Here is a 26154-nt window from a genome sequence, read left to right on the forward strand (position 1 = left end):
AGATTGGGTTTCAAAACAAGTACCAATATTATCTCTTTTGTATCAACGGTTTGCCGAGGAGGGTTAACAACAATATCTCCTAGCGGGGTACCAAGTGGAGGCACGTCTCAGCCCACGTATCCCACACAACCCGCGCCTTACGTGGGGTGGGATAGAGTGTAATCCCACGGAATCTGTGGATTATTACCACCCCCACCCAAATATCCCGGAAACCAATTCAGAGAGGGGTAGACGAATTCTCTTGCTGGTGTGGAGGGATTAATCTACTGTAGACGCGATCACCCCGCCGGAGATACCACCAAAAACACGATCGCAAAAAGAGAGAGTCTACCGGACCATTACCCACCCTCCACCAGCCAAAGCATCAATCACAATGTCAACAGTCTTCTTCATCACGGGCGCGGGAAGCGGCATCGGACGCGTCTTAGCACGGGAGCTCCTTCTCAAGGGCTACCGGGTATTCCTGACCGATTACAACAATGCTTTCCTCGAAGATACTTGCGTCGCACATCTCCCTTCTGTGGTTTCCTGTGACAAGCATGTGAATTTTCAGTGGGTGCAGATGAATGTCTGTGATGCCGAGCAAATCACCAAGGCAATTGCACAGTGTGTTCAGGCTTTTGGGAGTATCGATGTCCTAGTAAACAGTACTGGCTTTTCTCTTCCTTATTGTCCCTCGATCCTAACCTCCATTTGATTGGTAAAACAAGTCCAACTAACCACTCGTCGTGTAAATATAGACGCAGGGATCAATGTACGTATACTCTCTTGGGATTTTGCTTCTTCAAAGCCCACTGTAAACAGAATACTAAGAAACATCCAGAGTCAATACATGCGCGCAGGTGTCAGAATGGATCAAGTCCCGACATCCGATTTTGAGAAAATTATTTCAGTTAACCTGATCGGCACATACCGTGTTTCCCAGGCGGCAATCCCCTATCTTGAGCAATCCCCTGGCGGCGGCGTCATTGTCAACATGTCCAGCTGCCGGGCGACCCAGCAGAGCAAGCACGGAGAAGCCTATGCGGCTTCCAAGGCTGGTATCGAAGGTCTCAGCATGTCCATGGCCGTGAGTTTAGGGCCAAAGATAAGAGTGCATGTGGTGAGCCCGGGGATGGTGGATGTACGATGCGAGCGGAATGAGAGCCTGCTGCCGGACGTGCAGACACTTCGAGCTGATTTGAATCGAGATTTTCAAAGTGAGTATGCGCCAGCTTGGGGGGCAGGGAAAAGTGACGCCCTGAGCGAGGCTCACCCAGTGGGCAGAATTGGAAGAGGGGAAGATATCGCAAGGTATGTAATCCATCCCCACATCGCACGCGGGGAGGTCATATAGAATACGCTGATTCCATGAACTTTCGTCGGGTCAAACAGGTGGGTAGAATTTCTGGGTGTTTTGGAGGGTGGTTTCACGACAGGTGGGGTATGTATTCATAGTCTTTACTTATTAACCAGCTCCTTCAGTTCTGTACTGACTCAAGATAGACCTACTTAGTGGATGGGGGCTACTCAAAAGTGCTGTCGTACCCTAGCTAGTGGCCCTAGAAGATCTTTTGTAGTAAGAGAAGGCTGGATAGAATAATCTCACAATATTAACTTGAGTCACCAAAGGCTAGCTAGTATTGGCTGCATAATTACCTAGAGGTCGTTCAAATGACTAGCAATCTTCGAAGTGAAATTGACTAGCGTGGGAGCATGATGAGGGGTTGGATCCATAGACGTGGTTGGGGTATATAAAGCGCCGGATTCCCCGAATATCAGATGCATTCGCCAACCTTACGAGCCCCTTAGAAAACTTGCCAACAACATGCCAGAGACCAAAGTCATTCTGCTGGGCACTAGTCACCCCCACATCTTTCAACGCTTCAAGTATCTCCAGGAATCTGCCAACATCATACTGCTTGGCTATTACGATAGCGATGCCAATGTCGCCCAACGCATGCAGGAATACGCGGGATGTCCGTGTTATAGCGATCCCAAAAGTCTCATTGCTCTGCCATACGATGTTGCACTCATTCATGGGCGCGATCGTGAGAACTCAAGTTTAATCCGTTTGGCCCTGGATAGTGGGGCCAGAGGCATTTTCGTCGAAAAGCCAGGCGTCGCACAACCGTCAGAGTTCTACCCCCTGTCAAAGGAGATTCGCGAGCGGGGGACACTGTTGTCTTTGAGGTTGGCTGGGAACTTCATTACCTCGAAACTGTGGCCTTTGCACGACGAATCATCCGCGAGTCGCTGCTAGGGGCCGTCACATTGGCTCGGTTCCACGGCGGGTGTCCTGGCGGCGCGGGGGCGGAACCCTGGCAATCAGATCCAGAAAATCTCGGCGGCTTCTTTTACAGTCTGGGGGGTCATGTCGTCGAGATCGCGGTGGATCTTTTCGGCTTGCCCACGCAGGTGATCAGTTCGATTCGGAAGCTCCCTGTGCAAACGCCTCACAGAGGTTTCTCATGGGTGCCGGGGCTTTTTGACGGACGGCAGATGGATCCGTGGCACGCAATTGGAACACTGGTACATGAGGATATTGCGTCAGCGATTCTGGAGTACGAGCATTTCAACGTGCATTTAGACTTCTCGGCGTGGGAGGGGAGTCGGTATTTGAGAGACTGGAGCGTCGAGATCTATGGGGTTCAGGGGTCTATGCGATTGAACATAGATGGGCCAGGGAGTTGTCTATTGTTGAAAGAGAAGATGGGACAGTGGGTGTCTGGAAGAAATGAACTGTTTTCCAAGAGGGAGGTGAATTTAGCCGAGGCTTTCGAGAGGCAGATGGAGTCCTTCTTTGGCAGAGTGGAGAATGCTAGAACCGATGAGGAATTTTGCGATGAGAACATGGCGGAGAAGTTACTGAGGCTGTACAATGCTTTGTATGAGTCTGCTCGTCTTCGAAAATGGGTGTTCCTCCAGGAGAAAATGGTGATGCACATTTGAGTAGCAGTACCTAGCAAAAAGAAATCCCCTAATCAATAATATACTTCGGCATTTCGAAGCCAATATGGATCTTCCACATTTTCTCCCTTCCAGCAATCCATGGTACACATGGAATACCAAGAGTTTAACGATGTATTGAACTTCTTGGGCATTGTACCACTCTCTGTCAGAGCCAACAGAATCGTAACATTGGTGGTCAGGTTCGGCAATCGAACAGCCACGTTGTTTATCCCGCTGTTGGTCATCTCAGAACACCCGCTATAGGCGTTACAGGGATTTGTGTCGACGAGTTCAAGGTAGGCATTTGACGGTAGCATCAACGTGATATCCATCGTGATATCACCTTGGGTCAAAAATGCAGTACGATTGTCCGCACCAAGGCTTACGTTTGCAGTCGTATGCCAACTAGCAGCAATGTCCACGGCGTCGGGGGCAATGATTTCGTCTCGGACAAAGAACTGCGAATCATCGAGAACCGCCACCCCGCGCAGTACGCTGGTTGAGACATTGGCGTATGCCTCTGTTAGGTTCGCGATACCAAAGCGGCTGGATGAATCGAAACTACCCACTCGGATGAGGGAGTTATTTGCGGACGGAATCTGATTCGCAAAATGCAGTGCGGTCTGAGTTCGGTTCGAAATGCTCAGGGTATTCGCCCCTTCGGAACGACAGCGATAATAGGTCCAACGTCGCGGCGCAGTGAAGTAATTGGTGAGACTGTAACTGTCGGATCCCAAAAGCTCGGCCCATCGGTAGCCCTTGTAGTCTACGACGAAGGAGCCTGCGTCCAAGTGACCGTGAGAACGCCCATTATAGCCCCCGATAAACCCATAAAACCAGCCATCTGAGTTCTTCCATGAGGTGCGGTAAGTCATTCCCGCAACGTTCTCAAACTGGTTATAACGAGGTATGCCAGACAAGACATTGGTCGTATTCAGAGTGGCATTATAGAAGAGAAATGCCTGGAAGGTTGCTGCTTCAGCAGTAGTAAATTTCGACAGCATACCCTGTAACCATCCGGCCTGGTTAAATCGCGTCGCCCAATACCCAATACTCCACAAACTGTTCGCATTGGAAAAAGTCCACGCTCCGTCGGCCCAGCTGAACCCCCCTGTTTGACCAAATCCGTGTGTCAACCAAGCGCCTAGGTTTCCCATTCCTGGAAGACTTGAGATGCCAAGGTCGTTCCCGAGAGCACTGTCCAAAGAGCCCATCATCAAACCCAGGAATATGCCTGCATATGTTCCGTATGAATATCCCTCGACCCAGCCCCCATCTGGTGCATACTGCTGCAAGGAGACGTTTAATTTGGGCAAGGAGAAATCTATGACTTGGGTTGCAATAGTTGCATTGATATCTCCTATGGCCAGGGTACCAATTATCAAGCATCCATGCGTCACCTGTGCCCAGTTGTTTGTATGCTCACTCCAAGAGTTGATTGAGGAATTGAGAGCTGGCACAAAAGACTTTTCGGATATTGCTGCCTCAATCGTCTTACGCTGATTTTCGGTCAATTCATCATATACCCAGTCATAGCCCAAGGAGACCGTCATTGTGATATCTGCCGTGTTCAAGAAATTTGATGGGTCCCAGTCGGAGAGATTGGCTACCGTCAGGATTGTTTCAATAACCCATTCAGAATAAGCAGTGTCATTGGTCAGTCGGTACATGCCTGCTGTTGCACCGACATTCATTCGAATGGTACTAGACCAAGAGCTTGCTGATGATAGCGACAGGGGCGTTGCGATGGCAGTCACCGCTGTCTTCTTCAAATATCCGAGAACATCTTGATAGTACAAATCTGTTTCGTTCATTGATAGGACCGCTTGGACCCGTTCATCGGTGAACATCAATCGTGGATGAGATGGAAGACTCGAAAAGTCGATTGAGGCAGATGCGACCGAGGCGAACACCAACACCCCAGGATGAAAAAGCAGCATTTTGCCAAGCTATGAGTCAGATAATTGGAGTATTTTTGCAGCAGGTCCAAAAGCCCTTTTGGAGAAAAATATGACGACTTACATTCCCTTATCTACACTTCTACCTGTCTAATCTCCATACAATGGTCCGGCATCCCACATATCCCACAAGTTTAGAGGTAATGGTCAGACTAAAATCTGGAGTAGTATAGTTTTGGTTTACAGTACGCTATCGGCTTCCTGCTATGATAGCCTGTGTCTATCCCGTAAATTGCGTGGGATGAGGTGGTGCCGTCCGAGCGTCCGGTTGAGTGCGGAGCCCCAATGATATATAGCGGGAGTGGGTTGATCACCCCGAAGTCTCCGCACAGCACCAACCTTACACCTAGCATCAGGCACCCCACTACACCCAGAAAGCCAATCCATGATGGACAATCAAGAAAGCAAGGCTGCAGAAAACAGTATCCAGTCTGAAGAAGAGCAATGTAGGGTCTTCAGTCATGGTGATTCGAAGATCTGCTACACTCGTTACAATTCACCTTTCTGGCAGATTGTGATAGTCAGCTTCGTGGCATTTGGGTGAGATTTATCGAGCTTGACTTCTCCCCGTGTGCGCTAAAAAATGTGAATAGATGCCCCGGCATGTACAACGCTCTCTCTGGAATTGGAGGAGCCGGTCAGCTAGACACTACTACGTCCGCCAAGGGTCACATCGCCCTCGCGTCTGTGAGCGCAGTAGGAAACATTTTTGTCGCCCCTATTGTGACAAATATTTTGGGTCCAAAATGGACTATCTTCATCGGCGGACTGCCATACGTTCTCTATGCTGGATCTCTGTTGGCATATAACCACACCTCGAACCAGGGGTTTGTCATCGGTGCGAGTGCTATCCTGGGTGTTGGAGCATCGCTACTATGGATTGCCCAAGGTTCAATCATGACCGGCTATCCGTTGCCACAACAGCATGGCAGGATGATTGGAATTTTTTGGATTATTTTCAAGTAAGGTCCCTAAGAGGTTGTTGATTCCTCATTTTGTTAATGGCCGCTTAACAGCCTGGGTGGGTTCCTCGGATCCATGATATCCTTTGGGCTAAACTTCAGCTCTGAGAGTGGCACCGTCTCGGATGCGACGTACATTGCCTTTATGTGCATCATGGCTTTTGGTTGCCTCTGTGCACTTGCCCTACTTAACCCTTACACTGTCATTCGGGAGGATAACTCACGCGCCGCCGTTTCGAAAAAGCCTGGCGTGTGGGATGAATTTGTGGGGCTGCTCAAAGTCCTTCGAGATTGGAGAGTGGTGTGCCTCGTCCCCTTCTGGATGGCTGCCAACTGTGAGTTCCATTTTTTCCCCTTTGTCACGCCAGGATTGAAGAACAAAATTCCCTTCGTTCAATTCTAACCCAAGACACCCGGCATGTTCTAGATGCCTACAACTACCAGCAAAACACCTACAACGCCAAACTCTTTACCCTTCGCACGCGCAGTTTTAACGGCGGCATGTACTGGCTGGCGCAGATGGTGTCCAGTTATTTATTTGGCCTTTTCCTCGACAACTCGTACATGAACCGCCGCCAGCGAGGAATCTGGGGTTTCGTCATAAATGCGATCATCTCGATGGTGGTCTGGGGAGGCGGATTGGCTGCCCAGCTCAAGCGTGGCCCCAACAGCAACTATTACGCCCTCAACGAGATGGACTTGATCTCTTCCGGAGGCAAGTACGCCGGCCCATTTCTGTTGTACTTCTTTTATGGCAGCTTCGACGCCATCTGGCAAACGCTGGTCTACTGGACGATTGGGTATTTATCGCACGAGTCACCTGAACAGGCGGCACGGTATGTGGGGGCGTTCAAATGCGCCGAGGCGGTAGGCAGCGCGATTGCATCCAAGGTCAATTCAGAAAAGACGGACTACAACGTGGAATTTGCGGTGGACTGGGCATTTGTAGTGCTGGCTTTGGTCTGTGCGATCCCGTTCGTGTTGTCGATTCAAGACGCGCCTCCGCACGCCGGGCAGGAGACAGTTTACGTCCAGGCAGATAAAGGGGAGACAGTTGAATCGCGTGGCGACGTGAATGCTCGAAGTGCGTAGGTGGTACCGATCTGGGATTCGTGGTTGATAAGGGAGATCCAAGCCTCATAAACTCCCCTCAATGTGACACTATTTAGTTATTGGTGGGAAATATCCGCGCCTGATAACACTAGATAGTTTTTGCGGCCTCGGAACTAAGAGCAAAGACTTCGCTTAGAGTTTTATCTTTCGAGACTTCGACTCATTGGATCTAAGACACATTAGGCATAGCCCAGTGAGTGGAGTAAAAAGAGGGGAACCATCCAGCTTGGCCCCGCAATGTTTATGCAGCAGCCTATCGAATAGTTAAAGAAGATCATTCCCGTGAACTGGTGCGGCGGATATTGTTCATCCTTATCATCTACGAATAGCAGTAGAGAACCCCTTGGTCGCACGTATCACAGAAACAGGGCGCCAGTCTCTAGCATGGAAAGTCCACGAACGCGAACCCGGCGCCCCTTCATCTGTAAGGAACCCGGATGCGGGCGATCCTTTATTCGCCAGGAGCATCTTCAGCGGCATCGTCTCAATCGTAAGCAATTCCCTACACAAGATTTAGTTGGAGCTTGACGACAACTGGATCGATTGAACGTCGTACTTATGATATTATTTTGTAGACCAACCGACCGAAATATTCTCTTGCGATCTCTGTCCCAAGTCATTTGTCCGCCAGGATTTATATCGCCGACATAAGCTACGCCATGCGAGGGGCATGTTCTTCAGAAACACAGGAGGGGTGGTTCATCCGTCATCGTCCACCGGTTTGTCTCCATCGGATGAGCGAGCAGATTTATTACAAACATTCCAGAGTCCTCATGTTCATGTAATGCAGATAGAGGATGCCTGTGGGAACATACAGGACGAGACACTCGACTTGGAAAAGGTCGTCCCATCCCCACCTAAAGACACTGAACTGAATTCTTTCTGGGTCACAACCAGCCAGATCACCACCGATCAAGATGGTCTAGATTGGTTCTTTGAGCCTCTACAGGGCATCAGTGACCTGGCTAACTATCCCATTCCACAATTTGAACCTCAAGTAGCGATCCAGTTCCAGCTTCCTTCTCCGCCACACAACTCTGACCATCAAGCAACGATGAATGCTGCACACGGCGAGGGATTTAATCTTCTTATCGACACACATGCAGACCAAGACAATGACTGGACTTGTGCTCGATCCAACATGCTTGACTCACTCAGTCAGCTCGATATGAGAGTCTTGCAATCACCATTCTTTGAGGTCGATAGTCTGAAAATATTTTTCGACCTATTCTTCAAACACTACCACCCGCATTTTCCCATCATCCACCACGCGACGTTCTCAGTGGTAGCCTGTCATCCACTCCTCCTGGTTGCGATTCTAAATCTAGGTTCCGCGATGGCTTCGGATGAGATGCTCTTCCATCTCGGGCAGCAGGTGCATCATTCACTGCGGTTGACAATTTTTAACGTATGCCCTCAATCCAATCTCCCTCGTATGCCCATTGCTAGAACTAAAAATGGCTTGTAGAGTGGATTATTCGAGCCTCCAATCCCTCTCTGGTGCCTTCAAGCCCTCCTTCTGGTGCAAGCCTATGGTAAAATGATATCTTCAAGGAAGAACTACGAAATGGCACATATTTTCCATGGGACAATTCTCACTGTATATTCTTCCCACAGTCCCCATTATTCCTCTGGTAGTATGAGCTAACGGAGCTTCATCTTGCGGCAATAGATGATGAAGAGGGGAAGTATTTATTTGACAGCTTCCACTTCGCATGCCCCCGAACCAGATGAGCCCCCACAGGCGAGCTGGCGCCGCTGGATAAATGAAGAATCTTGGCGCCGAACAGCATTCTTTGCATTTGTGATGGACGCTCAGCATGCTTGTGTATTCGGCCACTCGCCCGTGCTCTCGGTGATCGATATGCGCATCGCACTTCCGTGCCTTGAATCAATATGGGAGTGTACTTCAGTCGAGGCCTGGCAGACGCTGAATCGACCAGAAATGGCCGCGTTGCTCTTTTTACCGACCCTCAAGTCTCTGCTGCGCGAGAATACGGTTCCGTCACATTGCAGCGAATATGCGCGATTCGTACTTCTGCATGGATTGATGAGCTTACAGACTCATCTTCAAGCTGGCTCCAAGCTAACGCTGGGGATCGAAGTGGGGAAACTACAAGCCTCGGCGAGGACCCATGATCTCCAGCAACCCGTCTGCCCCGGTAGCAGCAACAGTCGCAGCGCCCCTGTCTGGGCAAATACCATTGACGCGGCTCTTGACCTCTGGTCAACATCACTATTCTCCCTCCAGCCGTCGCTGTGTTTGGAAGCGGCTCGCACCTTGCACCGCGTTGCACAGATCACTCTGCATGTCAGTGTCCTCGACATCCACGCCCTCGCCATGGATCCTTATTTCCCGTTCGATCATTCGCGTCCCAATGTCGACCATGGGGGCTGCTTTTTCAACAGTAATACAACTAAAGCCATGACACGGCTTCATCGCTGGGTCACCACTGACTCCGCTCGCAAAGCTTGTCGGTACGCGCTTCTCCTGGTGCAGGAAACCATGTTCAATGGGAAGCGTTACTCAGCCCGCGAGGATAATGTCGCGCCACGACCATGGTGCTTGTATATTGCTGTTCTGGCTCTCTGGGTTTACGGCATTGTTACAGAGGGCCCTGTTTCGGACGTTGCAAATCCTACTGGGGCTGAGGATTACATGATTCGCATGACACGCACGATGCAGCAGGCCAGCCCGATAAAACCGACTGTCGGCGGGACAAATCAGATTACCGGCTTAATACGGGCCGTAAGGGACGCGTTGACGGGATGTCGATGGGAGTTATTGCAAGAGGCTCATCTGGTGCTTCGGCGCTTAGGGGGTGAGACTGTGCTTGACGCTGGGGGTGATAGCAAGACTCTTATTTAAACCGGGGACGGAATTGTATCCCATTGCGGTCTCAAGTCGGCCGTATAGGCCTATCAGACAGATTAGTACAGCTACTTGACAGCATAGCTTAATGACACACCGAGCGTGGTCACTATTTGGAATAGTGTCATTGAAGGGTTTGGGTTCTAGAGGACAGCTGGGAAAGACCATCGGGCAAAGTGAATGCTGTTGGCTATATAGCTTACAGCATCATTTATCTCAGTCAATCTATCCACGTCTAAGTTGTGTTAGTCCCTCGTGTATTTCATTGCACTTAGGATTAGGACATGCTTGGTCCCGACACATGCACAGCATATAAATGAAGTCTTTGGCTGCTAGAATCTCTCAAACAAACTTCGGGCGAGAAAGGGATCCCATAGATTGGAAAGACTGTCCATCCCTTTTGAGCTTGCCACGGCGTTCAGCATAAAACTTTGTTCAATTGTGTCTGCTTTGGTACTAATATGCTTCGGTGAAACTATACAGAGACATAACACAATTCTTGACGAGATCGCGGCGCTGAGACCGACAGTTTGACTCAACGACGGGATGTAGAAGTCGAAGCCTACAGCAGGACTGAGGCTTTTCATCACATCTTTAAATCTAGACTACATTACGCTCAGCAAGACAAAGTAGGGGTTTCTGAATATGCTAATTTCACCAGTAAGATGATTCGAGCCACCGGTAATTGGGAGCCAAAATGCTATAGAACTTGTGCATCGATATTTACTCTCACTCCATGAATTTCAGGCAGTTATTTACACCAATCTTCATGGGTTAATGAATGTCCTTGGCAATGAAGGATGGTAGCATTGCTGTCCTCTTGAGAAACTGTGCTTGGGTTCCAACAGAACCTTAAAGACGACAACAATTCCTCATTACTGACATGAAGACCAGTACTGGCCGCCAAAGACGCACTTGTACGGAGGCTGACACTGAGTAGGACCGGCATATCCATCACCGCCACACTGGCCCCATTGAGCAACGAGGTTCCCACCACTAGAAATGGGGCTGGAGCTTGACGCGGTTGTAGTTGTAGCAGTATTTGTGGTCGAAGTTGCAGTGGGAGAGCTGGAGAAACTGAGATCACTAACAACCTGACCAAGGAATCCTGTATTTGCATAGAGCTGCGACATGTCCCACATCATGACTCCCCCGAAGCTACTATACTGCTTGGAATAAGAGATAGCAGCCTGGAGCTGGGACCCACTGGTGTAACCGGCGCCTGCAGCACCGGTATTGGCTGGAATGCCTAAAAGTACCTTCACGTGAGGGTTTGGACTGTTCTTGGCCCAATTATCCCACACGCCAAAGTTAAAGGCGGACTGAGTAGAAGATCCAACTTGGAAGTTCGATGTCTCGCACCAGTTATTATAGAACTGCACCAGGATAAGATCGAAAGCCACAGCATCGAGTGTTGTGCCATCAGCAGCATCTGGGAAGACACACTGAGGTGCAGCGGAGAGATAGTATTTCTTGTCAACAGCAGCATCCATTAAGCTCCGAAGCTTAGCACCAAATGCCTCAAGATTGCTGACTGTTGACTCAAAATCGAAATCAAATCCGTCGACAACAGCATCTCCAAAAGGACGATCAACGTCGACACCAGTCATGGGGCCAAACATGTTCCACACTGTCTGTGCCGCAATTTGGGCATCAGTAGTAGACGACCAGCCTCCCTGAGTATACGTGGCACCTCCGAGTGACAGAAGAATTGTTTTACCGTAGGATTTTTGACAGGTTGTGATATCATTTCTAACCAGCATTAGAAAATGTCGGAATGGAATTAGAATTGACCTACGCAATCTGTGTACAGTTCAGGAGATTTGGGTTATCAGTAAATGTGGTGCAGTTGTTTCCCGCGTTGGCAAAGTTTGTAATAGGAGGAGTGATGCCGTTCATGAACGCAACGGGAATAATCTATTAATCCCGTTAGTTCCAAATTCGATTTATCTCTGTAGACCACAAAGATAGATTAATGCTCACATCGATTTCGGTGTCTGAAGGTAACCAATGTTTGCCATTTCAGTTACTATCCTTGACAAGCATCATGGTTCAGGGTCCTTTTTAAGACGTACTAGAGCAGTAATAGGCAAGATTCTGCTGAGCAAAGGGGCCGCTACCCTGACCATACGAATTCTGTCCTGAATACCACCATATTAATTTCAATTTTCATCAAATATGGTCAAATTGCGGTGGTAATTGTACCCCAGTACACTGCAATGTTGGAAGATGAGCTAGGATCAAACCCAGCGCAGACCATAGGGATGAGGGACAAGGCAAAGCCTAGGATATTCAGCAAGAAACGCATAGTCGAGAGATAAAAAGAATGACTGAATAGTGTGCTGTGATACGCTTTGAAAAGCAAAATGTTCGGGCAAGAATCCTTAACTCGTGTACAGCTGATAATGATTCGGAGGGTTTGCCATGCTTTATATATATGACCCGACCTTGAATACACCCTTGAATGCTAGCAAAAAAGGCAATTTCCAAAGCTTGTTCTCCAATGAGCTCCCGTATAGGCAGTAGTATGCCATGGAAGGTTCGACTGGTGAAATGTGACGTGGAAATCCTCTAGCGCCTCATAGTCTCGTTGCATCAGTAAGAAATACTGCAACAGGAACTCAACCGCAATGAGGGTTTTTGAGTTGACGCGACTGCGGGCATGGGAGACACTGTAGTAGAAACCACTCGGTCATGGATGGTAGTGTCAAATATCCATCAATATGCAACGCTCGAATGAAATGCATCACTGCAATCGCATGTAACATACGTATGGCAGGTAAAGCAAGCATGGTCGACTGAAGTTAGATACCAGCACTCAAGGGACACTTCTTAGCAAAATGCCCAGTTTACCACTGGAAGTAGGTGTTAAACCCAATAGGACGTTATCGTGTCCATGCAACAGTGCATTAAATCATATCTTTAAGGTGACATGCGAATGGAACTTAGTGGCTGAGGATATCAGGGGTATGCATTCCCTTCGCCGAGTATTGATAATGCCGCCAATGAAGTCTCAAATATTGAGATGTTGCATTCCGTCCTGCGTGACCATGAAACCTTTCCCTGGCCCTCTCGTTAATCTTTCCAACACATAGTCTCGTGTTTTATCACAGCACAGGTAGTTGCATCTGTCCCTCGTAACTCCATCGAGACAAGACTCCAGGTAGGGTGCAAGGTTTTATTAAATTGGGTCAATGTCACAAGCCCATTCTTTTTTCACTAACCTCGTTGAAAACGTCAGCCAATCAGCAATGAGAGATGACTGACCATGAAACAGAGTAGCGTGGCGGTGTCCCTGGTCATCTATGTACTGTATCGGCCACCGCAGTCAGCCCCGCTCGAGCGGCCCCAATGATTTTCCGTGCCAGTCTGAGATGCTACATCACTCGAAGGATGAGAATATGGAACATGAGCGCGTCACATAAGCTTCATTTGACTAGGACATCCGTCACTACCTAAAATATATGCAGGCGGTCCATCCATACAGAATACCTAACTATCGAACATCGGTGGTCACTTAAAACATACGCAGGAAAGGAAAGCAGCTAATTTCAGTGTCCTCCAGACTTGTTCTTCCTATTCTGCATTAGGATTTTCTTAATTAAAAGGTTTTGATATTACCAATAAACTTTGTCTAGTTAATTTCTAATTCAACAGGTTCACTTCAATTTATTTTCTCGATGTCGATGCGAACCGGCCAGATTAGCTAGTTACTGGGTCGGCCACAACATGAAACAGGCTTTAGGATTGCCTTTCTCGGTCCTACTCAGCCCACTCTCTACTCCATACAACCATCTATGACGGATAGGATAGGATCACTGCATATGTAATAAAATTATTCTGCTAGACTTCTTTCTTTTCTATAGAATTTGTAATGATGTTTTGTCATTTCCCTCCTAGCCCAGGCATGAATGAGATATCAGACTAGAACAATCAAGTCGAAGACCCCAAAAAATAGCACTGTATTTACTCTTTGCCAAGCAAGTACCTGGTGCCAACTTTTTCTCTTCTTTCTTTAAGGAATCACGGGCTATTGTCTATATGAGGAACGGTCGCACCTTCTCACGTCGGGTACATTAGATGATCAGATTGATCGCCCCAGCCTTTTGATGTATCATGTCCATATAAACTTGCTCCGTCTACAATCAGCAGAATTGATCGGTAGAGTGTAATGAATAGTTACCTTAACGTCACGCGGAACAAAGAGACTCTTCCTTAGACAGACATTGTGCTGTTACCCATTCAAGATGACTTCTATAGAGCTATCTAGAGCGGCATCAACTTGGTGTATATCGCTGAAGGGGAATAAGCGGGCACCGATACCCTCCAGGGCTATATTCAATACTCATAATGGTGAACTTGACATCACTCTAGTTAGTTGTTGTAATAGGGCCCCTGGCGGCGATGATCACGATTTCTATTTCTCAAACCATGGCTTAATACACTATATTGGTTCCATGTCTTCTGTCAATGAGCCCGTCGCTACGCAGTATTTCGCGACTGTTTTACAGTCTCCCTCTATGCCGAACGGGAGCTATATGATTTAGTAAGAAACTCAATAGCGTCAAGGTACTTCGCATGTGGCTGTGCTAACCCTGTCGACATAAATACCGTCAGCTTCTTAGAAGAACTTCATAGTGAGCACTTGCTTACCGAATCAAGGAAGCTAGATCGGGGGTTAGAAGGAGTTGATTGACAGATCGATCGTTGGTAAGAAGACTATAGCGCTTCACGCCCACAACGGGCTGTATTCTAAGCGAAGGCCGCGTGGTCTCAGGATTCCCTGATCGGGATAATGGCCTTGGCTATTTTCCTGTTTAATGGGAGCTCGGACTCCCCTTTTGCGATCTCCTGCTCGACGGTTAGTGATCGAGTCAAGATCGGGACGGAGGCCTGGGGTTGGCAAGTGGAGTGATGGGCGCGGTCGGGCCGAATCAGAGACCTACTTACAACCCGGGCAAACTTTTGCTTCCATACGGCTAGAATTTTGCATGACGCCACTTACGGGGTGAGGCTAGGAAGATCCAGTATAAGTAGAGTAATTCTTCAGGCAGCTTCCTCGTGTTGAGAGTCAAGCAACTTTATTCAGGATCCGACTGTAGCGAAAGGCATCATCGCGCGGTACGAGATGAGTATATAAAACGATGTTGGTACGTTGAGGTTTTTGATGGCGAATGCGAGACCAACGCATTTTGACATGCAAATGCTAAAGCATCAATGGCACGGCCATTTGGCTATGTGGACCCGAACTTTCCCAATCCTGGTGGACCAAATGATACCAGCACCATAATATACGGCTATACGCAATCTATCGCCATAGCAGCTTTTACTGCTGCATGGTTCTTTTTTCACTTTATCACTCACACTGTGCAAAACTGGAAATTGCGAAGCTGGTGGTGGATGACCTTCTCTACTGGCTTGGTGTTCGAGATCATCGGCTACATCGCGTGGAGTTTATCAGCCAAGAAGGACCCTTACAGCCTCATCTTCTTCGTCCTCAATTACTTTTTCATCGTGACGGCGCCGGTCATCTTTGCTGCGGGAATTTACACCGTTCTTTCAGCTCTTATTTCCCGACTAGGAAATATGTACTCCTTCCTCCGTCCAGCAGTCATCCTGGGATTTTTCATCAGTTCAGATGTGATTTCAACCATCGTCCAAATTGCTGGCGCCCGCCTGGTTGGCGTGAAAGAGTCTCGGCGACAAGATCCCACCACTGCAAACAACGTTCTTCTGGCAGGTCTTGCGTACCGGGTATTTGCTATGAGTATTTTTGTCCTGCTAATGTCGACATTCCAACTTCGAGCTCGCCTTGCAATCAAGGAGCATGGTCTACCAGTCTTTCGTCTGTCCTTGTCCATCTCAACGCTCGTGGTCTACATGCGCACTATCTTCCGTCTCATTGAGACGGCCGAAGGTCTAGGCGGGAAGTTATCAACACGTGAAGTCTATTTTGCAGGTCTCGAATTTGCCCCTATTGCGCTTGTGGCTCTTCTGTTTTGTATTTGGGATCCGGGTCGCTGACTTGGAACTAAAGCGTGCATCCACAACGAGAAGCTCCCTCTTAGAAGCAACTCGGGTGCCGCTGCGGCTAGTTTCTACTCATAGGAGGGTTTTGGGGTTAGTTTCGCAGTGAAAAACTGTATACTATGTCATAGGTACACCCGGATTTAATGTCATGTCAATTTGTAAGATCATACGACGACCGTTTGATAGATTAGATGCGGCATATGCCGAGTCTACGCCAGTAACATCAATTTCCTTTTCTCAAACATACGGAGTTCTTTCGACTTCAGAGTTGGCGCAATAAGCCTTGATTATATTGAGAGCAATATTATTTACTCAGGATGACACCCTTAATTACTGCGGATATAAATGAAATTTCCCACCGCGAAATAGTCATGAAAACTATTCATGATTAAAAAACCTATCGTCCTCTTGTCCTCGAACCCATTTCTCAGGTAACAATGCCTTCTTTCAAAATCCATCGTGTATGCTTTCATATGACATTCTCACACTGTTTGTCAATAATAAACCAATGGCATTCCCTGATTAGACAATGGATTCCCTAAATTAGGTTGCAAAGGGACTCTCTCACGAGAGCTGAGGGCACAAAGACCATTCTGCTTTTCTTTCATTCTGTGTGTGGAAATACTATATTTATTCAATATTTCTCGAGCATTGACTATAAGAACGTCAACTCCCGACTAGATCAGAGTCTTCATCCCTCAACAGTCTGGTTTACAAGCACATCTCCACCGTACTTGGTACATTTAAATTCCTCTGGCCAAAGATTACCTCCAAGTCCGCTAAACAACAGAAGTCAACATGCCATCTGTTGATCGAAGCACCTATGATATCTGGCTGGCAATATGCAAACACCGCAATCCCAGTGGTCCCATTCATTGGATGATTCTCATGGGTCATCCAGGAGCAGATCAATGCACGCGATTTCACAGTACTGGCTATCCAGGTAATTATGAGGTACACATAGAGGCTGGCAAGAGACTTGATAGCTGGAGCTTAGAGTCAAAGCATTTTATTTGCCGAATTCCGGGATCTTTTGGAGAAACAGTCTGGGATGAAGCTGAGGCTATTCCAGCGCAGAGCTGCCAATGCTGGGTGTCTTACCTGTTGTTGAGACTTGAGCGGCGTTATTTAGTTCCCTGTGGGACCTACGAACATTGGACTCGATTCCATATGACCTCCCGTCGTGAGGATAGGGGCCTTGGTTGTTTGTGTGGGTAAGTATATTCGGTTCATCTTTCATATTTCATAATCTCATTTGTTGAGTTTTCCAGTTTCCGACATGCTTGTCAAATGACATTCAAATCCTCTTTCATTGTTAAGTTGTCGACCGATCCGAGAGCCCTTGTCCCTTCGTAGTATTCCTCATGAGGACAGTATTTTTAATGTGGTTTTACTGAAAAATGAGATCTCGTATCACTACAAGCGCGGCGCTAGCGCACATGTCGTAAGTCGAAGAAATTCCTTCCACGGCTAATATAAGATATGGAACCCCTCGTACAGAGCGAGTGTCAAAGGAAGCCATTCCGAATATCAAAAAGAAAACAACTGCACATCTAGCGTTCCTGGACCGTATACTCATTTTTTAATCAGGGTCCCGGATATTCGGTTCAACCATATCTTGCATTGCAGTCATTAGTGGCATTACATGAGACTCATGGGGGTTCCTCTAGGTGGGAATAAAGTGTTTGGAGTCACTCTCCTGTTGGCTGAAAGACTCGGGGAACGCTGCAATCCCCCCGATGATACCGATTGCCATGAACAAGAGAGAGACAATAGACCAAATGACACCCCAGCATTGCGAAGAGCCTCCATATTTCCGAGCGAAGACGCTAGCGTCAGAGGAATTCACCTTGCGCAGAATGAGATCATCACACTGTGAGTTTTAAATATCAGCATCCGAGGTCTGACCGAACTTGATCATTGAAGGACTCACGATATCCCAGACGCTATAGAGGGCAGACATCACACCGATGAAGAGCTAGTGCGCAGGGGGTTAGATGCTAATGCTCGTCGCGCGCAGATTCACAGAGGATTCTCATGGGGATGTGTCCTGGGTTAAAGTACTCACCACTACCCATCTCAAGGCTTCACCGTGAGCAATGAACCAGCATGCCACTAACAGACCGACGGCCAGCAGAATCGTCATGATGGTCAACCAGTCTCTCCGAGCCCACCACAGAGTCAACAGAAAACAGACGCCGAGGACGATGCTGGCAATTTTGCTCGCCACAATATCAAATCCCGCAAAGATCAACAAGGCGCCGATGATGGATGAACCCAAATACCCTGCCGGCAGGGTAATGGCGCTGATACCGCCTTGCATATGGGTCACGCCGCCCTCGTGGGGATCAAGCGAGATGGACTTGACTTTTCCACCAGTACAGCATGAGGTGATGGCATGGCCAAACTCGTGAAAGGCGATTACCAGCATCTTCGTATGTTGTCAGATCTAGGCATCCACATTGATGGAAGGGCAGAAAGAGAGGGGGGGGCTGTTCTGGGGTTTCACTCACCTTGAACGGCCACAACGACCATCGAACATATGGTAAATTCCAGAGAAGTGCGATCACGACGACATAAACGGCCATAATTCCCAAGGTGACAGCCTGGGTATGGTTCACCGTCAGACTGCGCTTGACCAAGTGCGGGGCCATGTCCGCGGCCCGGGCACTGAGGGCTGAATACACCGCGGGCATGCTATGGAAACGGAAGACAGCGCTGAGAGAGACACCAGGAATCGAGGAGAGTACTGTATATTCCGAAATAAAGGGGTTTGGTATTCTGACCCAGCTCCTCTAGGTGCTTTTGATTTGATCTAGTAATGATCGAGAGTTGGAAAGTGGAAGTTTTTGTCCTTTTTGTTGTACGCGCGGAATGGGAGGACGCGCATGCCCTCGGTGTTTGGGGTGTGGACATTCCCAAAGAGGCATAGTAGCTGTGGCGCAGCCACTTTCCTCCTATTTTTCTATTTTTAGTGGCTCAGCCCTACCGTCTCGTAAGACCTGGCAGTAAACACAGCGGGGACAGAAAGTAAGTACAGTAAGTAAGTCCATTATGAGGACCCGCCGTGAGAGCATATTGAAGAACGGGAGTCGTCTAGGCTGTTTCTGTATCATATTCTGTGTCAATGATCCCATCTTACTAAGGTTCCCACTTGTCCTCTCTAGTACATCGTAAATCCCCCTGGCACGTGAGTAGGTATCACGTGATTTCCTGAGTAATTAATTGGTCATGCCAGTCAATAACTAGTTAGTTAGTTAACTATGGACTGAAACAATCGAGCGCGAGATTGTCGAGGATATGACTCTGAAGGTATTGGAGTACAAGTATCCACCAAAACGCTGCCAGCCTTTTAACCGATGACTGGGTCCATAGTGGAGTTCGAGGTTGTTCGCGGTTGTGTTCGGTCTATCCCCGGGATATCTAGACGTATATTTACATCTTCCATAGTTTAAGTACCGTACAGTGGAGTGCCTTGGAAATTTGGTATTTGCTTCTTACATCTTTACGATCAGTCTTCCATCTCCCTCCATGTTCAAGATGAACTACCTATAGGTACCTAAGAACCTAGCAAGAGCTTTGTTATCAAACGGAATGTTAATGGGTAGCTCGCTAGGTACTCCGTACCTACCTGCCTTTCGATGTTATCCCGCTTGAGGCCTCGGGTACCGGTGCAGACCGCCCTTGACTGGAACTGCCCATCGAATGACCATCACCACGCCGTTTTTCCATGTCCACACCTACCTGCCTCCAGGGCTTTAACCCTCGACCTTAGTGTCACAACTGTCTATCTCCCGGGCTGCCGCTCGGCAATGAAGTGGTCTAACAGCCCCTGGGCCTGACGGAGAGAATGCCCTCCCCTCCCTTGGGGATGGACGGACGGTCCAAACGCGACGCTGGAATGCGACCCTGATTTGTTTGGACCCCGCAAACCCCACCGGCTTTGGCATCAGAAATGAGAAAGATCAACAAGCGGGGGGAATGCCCCAGCGGTACGAGGTCTCATCCACCTCCACCTTCTCGCGTCCGACGATAATCCCGCTCGGGGATACCTTGCCAGGATCGAGTCGTCTCGGGAGACACTGTGATTAAAATGGTGATCCCCTTGATCTCGCCATCGAAGAAGGCCCCAGAAACACTATAACGCGACAGACCCCATCTCCCAGCGCATTTTGCCCTCTATTGATACTGAAGCTTCGATGAACCCTCGGACGACGGATTACGTCCTGCATTTATAGGCATGACAGTCATCTTGCCCATTGTGCTTACTCTGGCGGGGTGTATTGTCGCCCACCCGACCGGTCAGACTGGGAGCGATGACAAGCGCGATACTCCCGACTACCATGGCGATGCAGGAGTTCTCAAATATGTCAATCCATTGATCGGCACATATGGCACGACGCCCAATGGCAACGGAGGCATGATCCCGTCGGTCGCGCCGCCCTTCAGCATGACCCGCTGGACACCACAGACGCGGGAGAATTTCATCTCCCAAGTTCCCTACGGAGACAGCGACCGCCGGATACATGGGTTCCAAGCTACCCATCAGCCGGCCATTTGGATGGGAGAGGCGGGTCAGGTGGTTCTCACCCCAGGGCTGGGAGAGGTGCAGCCGCTCTTCCAGAACCGGGGATTGTCATTTCGCAAGGAAGATGAACAGAGCACGGCTTACATGTACGAAGTCTTGCTCGATGCGACACAACTTATGGATACGGACTGGAACGCCACGGCAGAGGTCGTTGGGGATGGTCCAGTTCCGGGGGAGCTGGTGCGGTACCAGAGACTGTGGAAGAAGGTATGCCCATCACCTCCATCTTGTCGAAGGCATCTTTGGAGCGTCGTGGGAACTGATCATTCCATCAAGGTGCGAACGGCAGAACGCGAAAGCGCGAGACACAGCCTGAGCCGTTGAGCAGCAATGCCTCTGATGAAGGTGCCTACCAGCACTCGATCCAGGTAAACATCATCGACCTCCGACCGCTAGCTCAAAGAGGATAATTGCTGACCGATTGGTTAAGGTTGCCCTCTCAGCAGATTCTCACGTCGGGCACCTCCGATTCGACTTTGCTCAGGGGAGCAAGATCCCCGAGAGCCAAAAGCTTCAGCCCTGGGTATTCGTCGAAGTTTCTCGACGGAACTGGACGGGTGACGTTCATATCGACGCTGGGCGCAGAGAGATATACGGATACAATACGGAGAGACAGGACTACCTCCTTGGTCCTAACCGTGCATCATCTTTCAAGGGATATTTTGTTTCCCGATTCTCCGAGCCTTTCGTGGAGATTGGGGTGAGCAATGGCAACCAAATCATCAAGCATGCGCACCAACGACACGGTAACTTCACAGGGGCCTATGTAAAATTCCAGAGAGACGTATCTCGCCTCGAGGTACGAACGGGAGTGTCATATGTCAGTGTTGAACAGGCACGCAAGAACTTGGACATCCAGATACCCGACGACACAACCTTTGAGAGTACCGTTGAAAACGTCAAGCAGGAGTGGCTCGAGAAACTTGGCCGCGTCACAATCGACGGGATTAATGATACTGATTCGGACCATGACCCTCGCACCGTCTGGTACACGGGCCTTTTCCACGCACTGCAGTATCCAAGTGACTTTTCGGAGCCGACCTCTGCAATGAAAAATGGTTCGCGTATCTTTTATTCGGGCTACACGGATCAGGTATACGAGGAAAATGATTCCTACTATCAGTCGTGGTCCATCTGGGACACGTACCGAGCAGAGCATTCCCTTCTCACACTTTTCGCCCCAGAGCGAGTGAACAGTATGATGCGCACATTGCTTCGCATCTTCGACTGGTCTGGATGGTTGCCAATGTGGGCTAACATGGTGGAGACGAATATTATGATTGCTACGAATGCCGATGTGGTGCTCGCCAATGCATTGCAACGTGGGTTCCGAGATTTCGATATCTCCAAGGCATGGGCTGCTGTCCAGAAAGATGCCTATACACAACCAGATGACGATACGAGCCTGCTATATTACGATCGAGAGCCAGGCACCTCGTACGAAGTACGAGCCGGACTCACCTCGTACATGAAGCAGGGGTGGGTGTCCAATGATGGCTGGGCCGAGTCTGCTAGTCGCACTCTGGACTATTCATTTAATGACCATGCCTGCTCTATCGTTGGTAGTCACGCCGGAGCTGATCAAGACGCTATCACAGCGCTTCGAGACCGAAGTCGCCATTACGCAAACCTCTGGAATAATGACACGCAGTTCATGCAGGCTCGCAATGGGAATGGGACATGGGCTAACAACACCTGGGGTTGGACCGAGGGCGATGACTGGGTGTATACATTTGATGTCATGCACGACGTCGAGGGACTTGCTCGCCTCTTTGGTGGTCGGGAGTCTATGCGTGACAAGCTTGATGCGCATTTCCAAGGCGGGCACAATGATCATACCAATGAGCCGAGTCATCACGTCCCCTATCTTTACTCCGTCCTTGGCTACCCCTCGCAAGCCGCCGAGGAGATCCGGAATATCGCTTGGACAAACTACAATGCCACCAGTGGTGGGCTCAGCGGGAATGAGGATCTCGGTCAAATGAGCGCATGGTATGTGTTTTCGGCCCTGGGCTTTTATCCGGTCAACCCGGCCAGCGACGAGTATGTGGTCGGCACTCCTTTCTTCGAGAAGATATCCATCCGCCTGCCATCGGAAGCCTCCACGGGAGGCGTCATGACCAACCAGCCCGAAAAGGTCCTCACCATTAGCGCACCCGGCGCACCTACCAAACCATATATCAAAAGCTTGAAAGTCGACGGGAAGCAAATATCCATGCCAATCCTGCGACATGGTCAGATCGTGCATGCAACGGAGATTGAGTTTGAGATGAGCGAGGTGCCTACAGCGTGGGGTGGGGAGCCCTCGTGGGAGAGTCAAACAGCGTAACGCTGGGTTCGGCTAAGATTCCTTGGAACATTAAGCATGCTTGGATATTACCTCCTGCCTCTCTAGTCCTTTATGACGCCATTCTAGCGACCGTAGAGTACTCCGTCGTCGGCCATACGCCGAGTGCCGGAAAGTGGAGAGCAGCCGACCCCCACAGTCAATTAGCCAGCCATTCAAGTGAATTCTTCACGATTAGCAATGTTGCATTGTTTGAGTAATCGATGGTTTCACCCTTCTTGCAAGCATCGTGATATCCCTATTCCTAGTTTGGAAATGGGTCGTGTTGGAAAGACCTCAGCCCAACAGTTCATACCGACCATGCTCCGAACACGGCTGCGTCTTGGAAACAGAACCGCTCACAACTACCCCAAGATACCTTCATCATGTCTCGCTGAACTGGGGACGGCAATTCCTGCAACAGGGCCGGTCAGCAGCTCTCCGAACGAAGACCGGAGACATCGACACGAGCCGAGCGTAGGCGACGAGAGTGGGGCTGGTGGCGCCGCCTGCGTGGTTTCACCAACCAACTACTCCGTACTCTCCTCACAACAAGCTGATCTTCATTTACAACCAGGCCCCGTCGGCTGAGTTGCTTCTCTTGTCGAGTCTCTGGTCAATTCTGCAGTCTCAGTCGGCAGCCTCGACTCGGGGTTATGACGTGCGGGTGTTGCTCAATCCGATTGTTGACATGCCGAGGGTGAGGACTTCAGTAGAGTCGCGCGTTTATATCACAGGTCCACCGCTGCGTGACCTGCTCTGAACCATACATACCGTCGCACGCACGATGCTGGGACTCTCCAAGGCATGGATCTGGGCGGCCATCGCGGTCGCGTCCATGCCGTGCTCTCTTGCAAGTCAGGCCCCGTTGGATCTTGGGAGTGGCTTCAACCTCCTAATTAATCAAAGCACCAATCATCTCGCGGTATCTCGTGGGGAGCAGATCATCTGGGAGACCATTGCCAATCAGCCTTTTCTCAGTGCTAGTGCGGGCTCCGACCAAGTCATCGGCTCGAGTGGTAACTTCAAAATCCACGAGGTCGACCGCAGCAAATGCACGGGACAGCGCATCAATCGCGTCGCCTCAAGGACATGGTCAGGTAGTGCGAATAAGCAAGCAGCTGTGATCCAAGGAGTCCTCACCGACTGCGGTGATCGTTCGGCCGCATTTTCTCTTGCACTTTGGGTGCCTGCCGAGTTCCCAGACCGCATCGCGTTTCATATCGACATCAACCCAGGCTCGTCCTCCAATGACCCCGAAACCAAACTGTTCCTGACCTACCGCTCCTCACCATCGGAAGATTTCTACGGTCTGGGTGCTCAGGCATCATTCGCTTCATTGAAGAATCAGTCGGTGCCGATATTTTCACGAGAACAAGGAGTGGGTCGTGGAGACCAGCCCACCACGCGTCTCGAGAGCGAAGCCAGTTTCTTTGCTGGAGGTGATCACTTCACCACCTATTCCGCAGTACCGCAGTACATTTCCTCTCAGTCGAGAGTGTTTCACTTGACAGAGGAAAGCACTGCCTACGCGAACTTTGATTTCCGCGATCTGAATGCGGTGACTGTGCGATATGCTGCACTAGACGTCGATGGCTACTTCATGCAGGCAAGCAATATGCTCAATGGCATTACGATGCTTACAGAATATACCGGTCGTATGCCCGAGCTTCCTACCTGGGTGGATTCAGGTGCCGTTCTTGGGATCCAGGGTGGCCAGGCCAAGGTGAACCGCATCGTCGAGAAAGGAATACAAAAGAACTGTCCCATCGCTGCAGTCTGGCTCCAGGATTGGTAAGTGCCACTGCAATACTTTGTACTGATTATTTATTGACCTCTGCTAGGTCTGGAACTCATACCCAGAGTGTGTCGTATATGAGTCTTAACATCTCCCGTCTGTGGTGGAACTGGGAGTACGATTCAGAGCTTTACCCTTCATGGCCGAAGTTTGTGCAAAACCTACGCAACCAGCACAATGTTCGCACTCTGTCCTATATCAATCCGTTCCTCGCCAACGTGAGCACCAAGCCGGATGGCTTCCGACGTGATCTTTTCTCAGAAGCCACCAAGGGAGGCTATATGATTCAGAACGCGACAACGAACGAGACATCGATCGTTTCTAGTGGTCCGGGCATCGAGGCCGGTATTCTGGATCTTACCAATCCTGCAGCTTGCTCATGGTTCCGGGATGTCTTGATTGATCAAGTATGGAGCGCGAATGTGTCGGGCTATATGGGCGACTTTGGTGAATACACCCCCGTGCCCTCGAAAACTCGCTTTGCCAATCGTAGCATCGACCCCCTGTTTTACCACAATGAATACCCCCGAGACTGGGCCAAGCTGCACCATTCCCTCACGAAGAGTGTCTCGAGCTTCTCAGATGCCATCATCTTCCACCGTTCTTCGTCGCTGGCGGCCAACCGCTACATGAACCTCTACTGGGCCGGTGACCAGAACACCAACTGGGGTATAAACGACGGCATTAAATCGTCAGTGACCGTCATGGGTCACATGGGCTTGTCTGGATACGCACATGGACATATGGAGGTTGGAGGGTATACCACGACCTGGGACAGCAATGGGATTGTCAATCGCTCCGCCGAGTTGCTGGGCCGCTGGGGAGAGCTGGCGGCCGTGTCCAGTGCCGTCTTCCGCTCGCACGAGGGAAATGTGCCCCAAGTGAATGCTCAGTTCTATACCAACTCATCGACGTATTCGTACCATGCCTACAACTCTCGAATGTTTGCCAGTCTGGCAGCCTATCGTCGCAAAATTCTGAACACAGAAAGCAAGAACCTGGGATGGCCTTTGCTGAGAATGCCCGTTATCTATCATCCCGATGATATCAAGGCGAAGGCAATCAGCTACGAGAGCTTTTTCCTGGGGGCTGACTTATACGTCGCGCCCGTTCTTGATCCAGGCCACAAGAGCGTGGAAGTCTATCTACCCGGCCAGAAAGAGTTGTACACTCATGTCTGGACGGGCCGGAAATATCACGGTAGTCAGACTATCAAGGTATCGGCACCTTATGGCAAGCCCGCGGTATTTGTTGTGGGACAGCCGAAGCATGATTATCTGAAGGACTTCCTTGAGTTCGTTCGGAAAGAGAATGGGACTGTCATCCACGTCTAAGCGAAGCCCCAGTCAGGCGTCCCATGTAACGAGATGGAAATACTGCAAAGCTACTGGTTATCAGCCATCTGGTCTAGTCTGAAAAATCTTGTAATAACAGCTGGTTGTGTACCGATTGATGAGATGAGTACGGAGTTTATGAGATGAAAATGTCCGATAGAGTTTGGTTCTGCACGTTTAGAATTCCACATCAGGCAAAATACCGATGAAAAGTTGGATTGCTGCAATCACCTTGTCCGTGC

The 26154-nt window shown here is 49.5% G+C and overlaps 11 protein-coding genes across 11 annotated transcripts; 8 read left to right on the forward strand and 3 right to left on the reverse strand.

Annotated features, from left to right (window-relative positions):
* Window positions 1-373: 373 nt before the first annotated feature.
* On the forward strand, window positions 374-1536 carry N7458_004877 (SDR family NAD(P)-dependent oxidoreductase; the record flags this gene model as incomplete). The annotated part of the gene is made up of 4 exons (XM_056908259.1): window positions 374-640; window positions 824-1293; window positions 1375-1423; window positions 1486-1536. 4 exons carry the CDS (start codon window positions 374-376, stop codon window positions 1534-1536), a joined length of 837 nt encoding a protein of 278 aa, XP_056766877.1.
* A 271-nt stretch (window positions 1537-1807) lies between these two features.
* N7458_004878 (uncharacterized protein) lies at window positions 1808-2931 on the forward strand (the record flags this gene model as incomplete). Its single annotated transcript, XM_056908260.1, has 2 exons — window positions 1808-2030; window positions 2096-2931. The coding sequence occupies 2 exons, from the start codon at window positions 1808-1810 to the stop codon at window positions 2929-2931; spliced, it is 1059 nt and encodes a 352-aa protein (XP_056766878.1).
* Window positions 2932-2963: 32 nt separating this feature from the next.
* On the reverse strand, window positions 2964-4871 carry N7458_004879 (uncharacterized protein; the record flags this gene model as incomplete). Its single annotated transcript, XM_056908261.1, has 1 exon — window positions 2964-4871. One exon carries the CDS (start codon window positions 4869-4871, stop codon window positions 2964-2966), a length of 1908 nt encoding a protein of 635 aa, XP_056766879.1.
* Window positions 4872-5492: 621 nt separating this feature from the next.
* On the forward strand, window positions 5493-5855 carry N7458_004880 (uncharacterized protein; the record flags this gene model as incomplete). Its single annotated transcript, XM_056908262.1, has 1 exon — window positions 5493-5855. One exon carries the CDS (start codon window positions 5493-5495, stop codon window positions 5853-5855), a length of 363 nt encoding a protein of 120 aa, XP_056766880.1.
* Window positions 5856-5927: 72 nt separating this feature from the next.
* On the forward strand, window positions 5928-6943 carry N7458_004881 (uncharacterized protein; the record flags this gene model as incomplete). Its single annotated transcript, XM_056908263.1, has 2 exons — window positions 5928-6186; window positions 6279-6943. 2 exons carry the CDS (start codon window positions 5928-5930, stop codon window positions 6941-6943), a joined length of 924 nt encoding a protein of 307 aa, XP_056766881.1.
* A 1696-nt stretch (window positions 6944-8639) lies between these two features.
* N7458_004882 (uncharacterized protein) lies at window positions 8640-9833 on the forward strand (the record flags this gene model as incomplete). The annotated part of the gene is made up of 1 exon (XM_056908264.1): window positions 8640-9833. One exon carries the CDS (start codon window positions 8640-8642, stop codon window positions 9831-9833), a length of 1194 nt encoding a protein of 397 aa, XP_056766882.1.
* Window positions 9834-10711: 878 nt separating this feature from the next.
* Window positions 10712-12144, reverse strand: N7458_004883 (class III chitinase; the record flags this gene model as incomplete). The annotated part of the gene is made up of 5 exons (XM_056908265.1): window positions 10712-11588; window positions 11635-11753; window positions 11820-11833; window positions 11912-11977; window positions 12042-12144. The coding sequence occupies 5 exons, from the start codon at window positions 12142-12144 to the stop codon at window positions 10712-10714; spliced, it is 1179 nt and encodes a 392-aa protein (XP_056766883.1).
* Window positions 12145-15053: 2909 nt separating this feature from the next.
* Window positions 15054-15860, forward strand: N7458_004884 (RTA1 domain-containing protein; the record flags this gene model as incomplete). Its single annotated transcript, XM_056908266.1, has 1 exon — window positions 15054-15860. The coding sequence occupies one exon, from the start codon at window positions 15054-15056 to the stop codon at window positions 15858-15860; it is 807 nt and encodes a 268-aa protein (XP_056766884.1).
* Window positions 15861-17532: 1672 nt separating this feature from the next.
* N7458_004885 (M50 family metallopeptidase) lies at window positions 17533-18562 on the reverse strand (the record flags this gene model as incomplete). Its single annotated transcript, XM_056908267.1, has 4 exons — window positions 17533-17739; window positions 17800-17844; window positions 17935-18297; window positions 18380-18562. The coding sequence occupies 4 exons, from the start codon at window positions 18560-18562 to the stop codon at window positions 17533-17535; spliced, it is 798 nt and encodes a 265-aa protein (XP_056766885.1).
* A 1544-nt stretch (window positions 18563-20106) lies between these two features.
* Window positions 20107-22783, forward strand: N7458_004886 (GH92 family glycosyl hydrolase; the record flags this gene model as incomplete). The annotated part of the gene is made up of 3 exons (XM_056908268.1): window positions 20107-20730; window positions 20754-20822; window positions 20885-22783. 3 exons carry the CDS (start codon window positions 20107-20109, stop codon window positions 22781-22783), a joined length of 2592 nt encoding a protein of 863 aa, XP_056766886.1.
* Window positions 22784-23567: 784 nt separating this feature from the next.
* On the forward strand, window positions 23568-25912 carry N7458_004887 (uncharacterized protein; the record flags this gene model as incomplete). Its single annotated transcript, XM_056908269.1, has 2 exons — window positions 23568-24574; window positions 24625-25912. The coding sequence occupies 2 exons, from the start codon at window positions 23568-23570 to the stop codon at window positions 25910-25912; spliced, it is 2295 nt and encodes a 764-aa protein (XP_056766887.1).
* Between the last annotated feature and the right edge of the window lie 242 nt (window positions 25913-26154).

Source organism: Penicillium daleae (genome assembly GCF_028827525.1).
Source record: "Penicillium daleae strain IBT 16125 chromosome Unknown utg000005l_segment0_segment0, whole genome shotgun sequence".
NCBI lineage: Eukaryota > Fungi > Ascomycota > Eurotiomycetes > Eurotiales > Aspergillaceae > Penicillium > Penicillium daleae.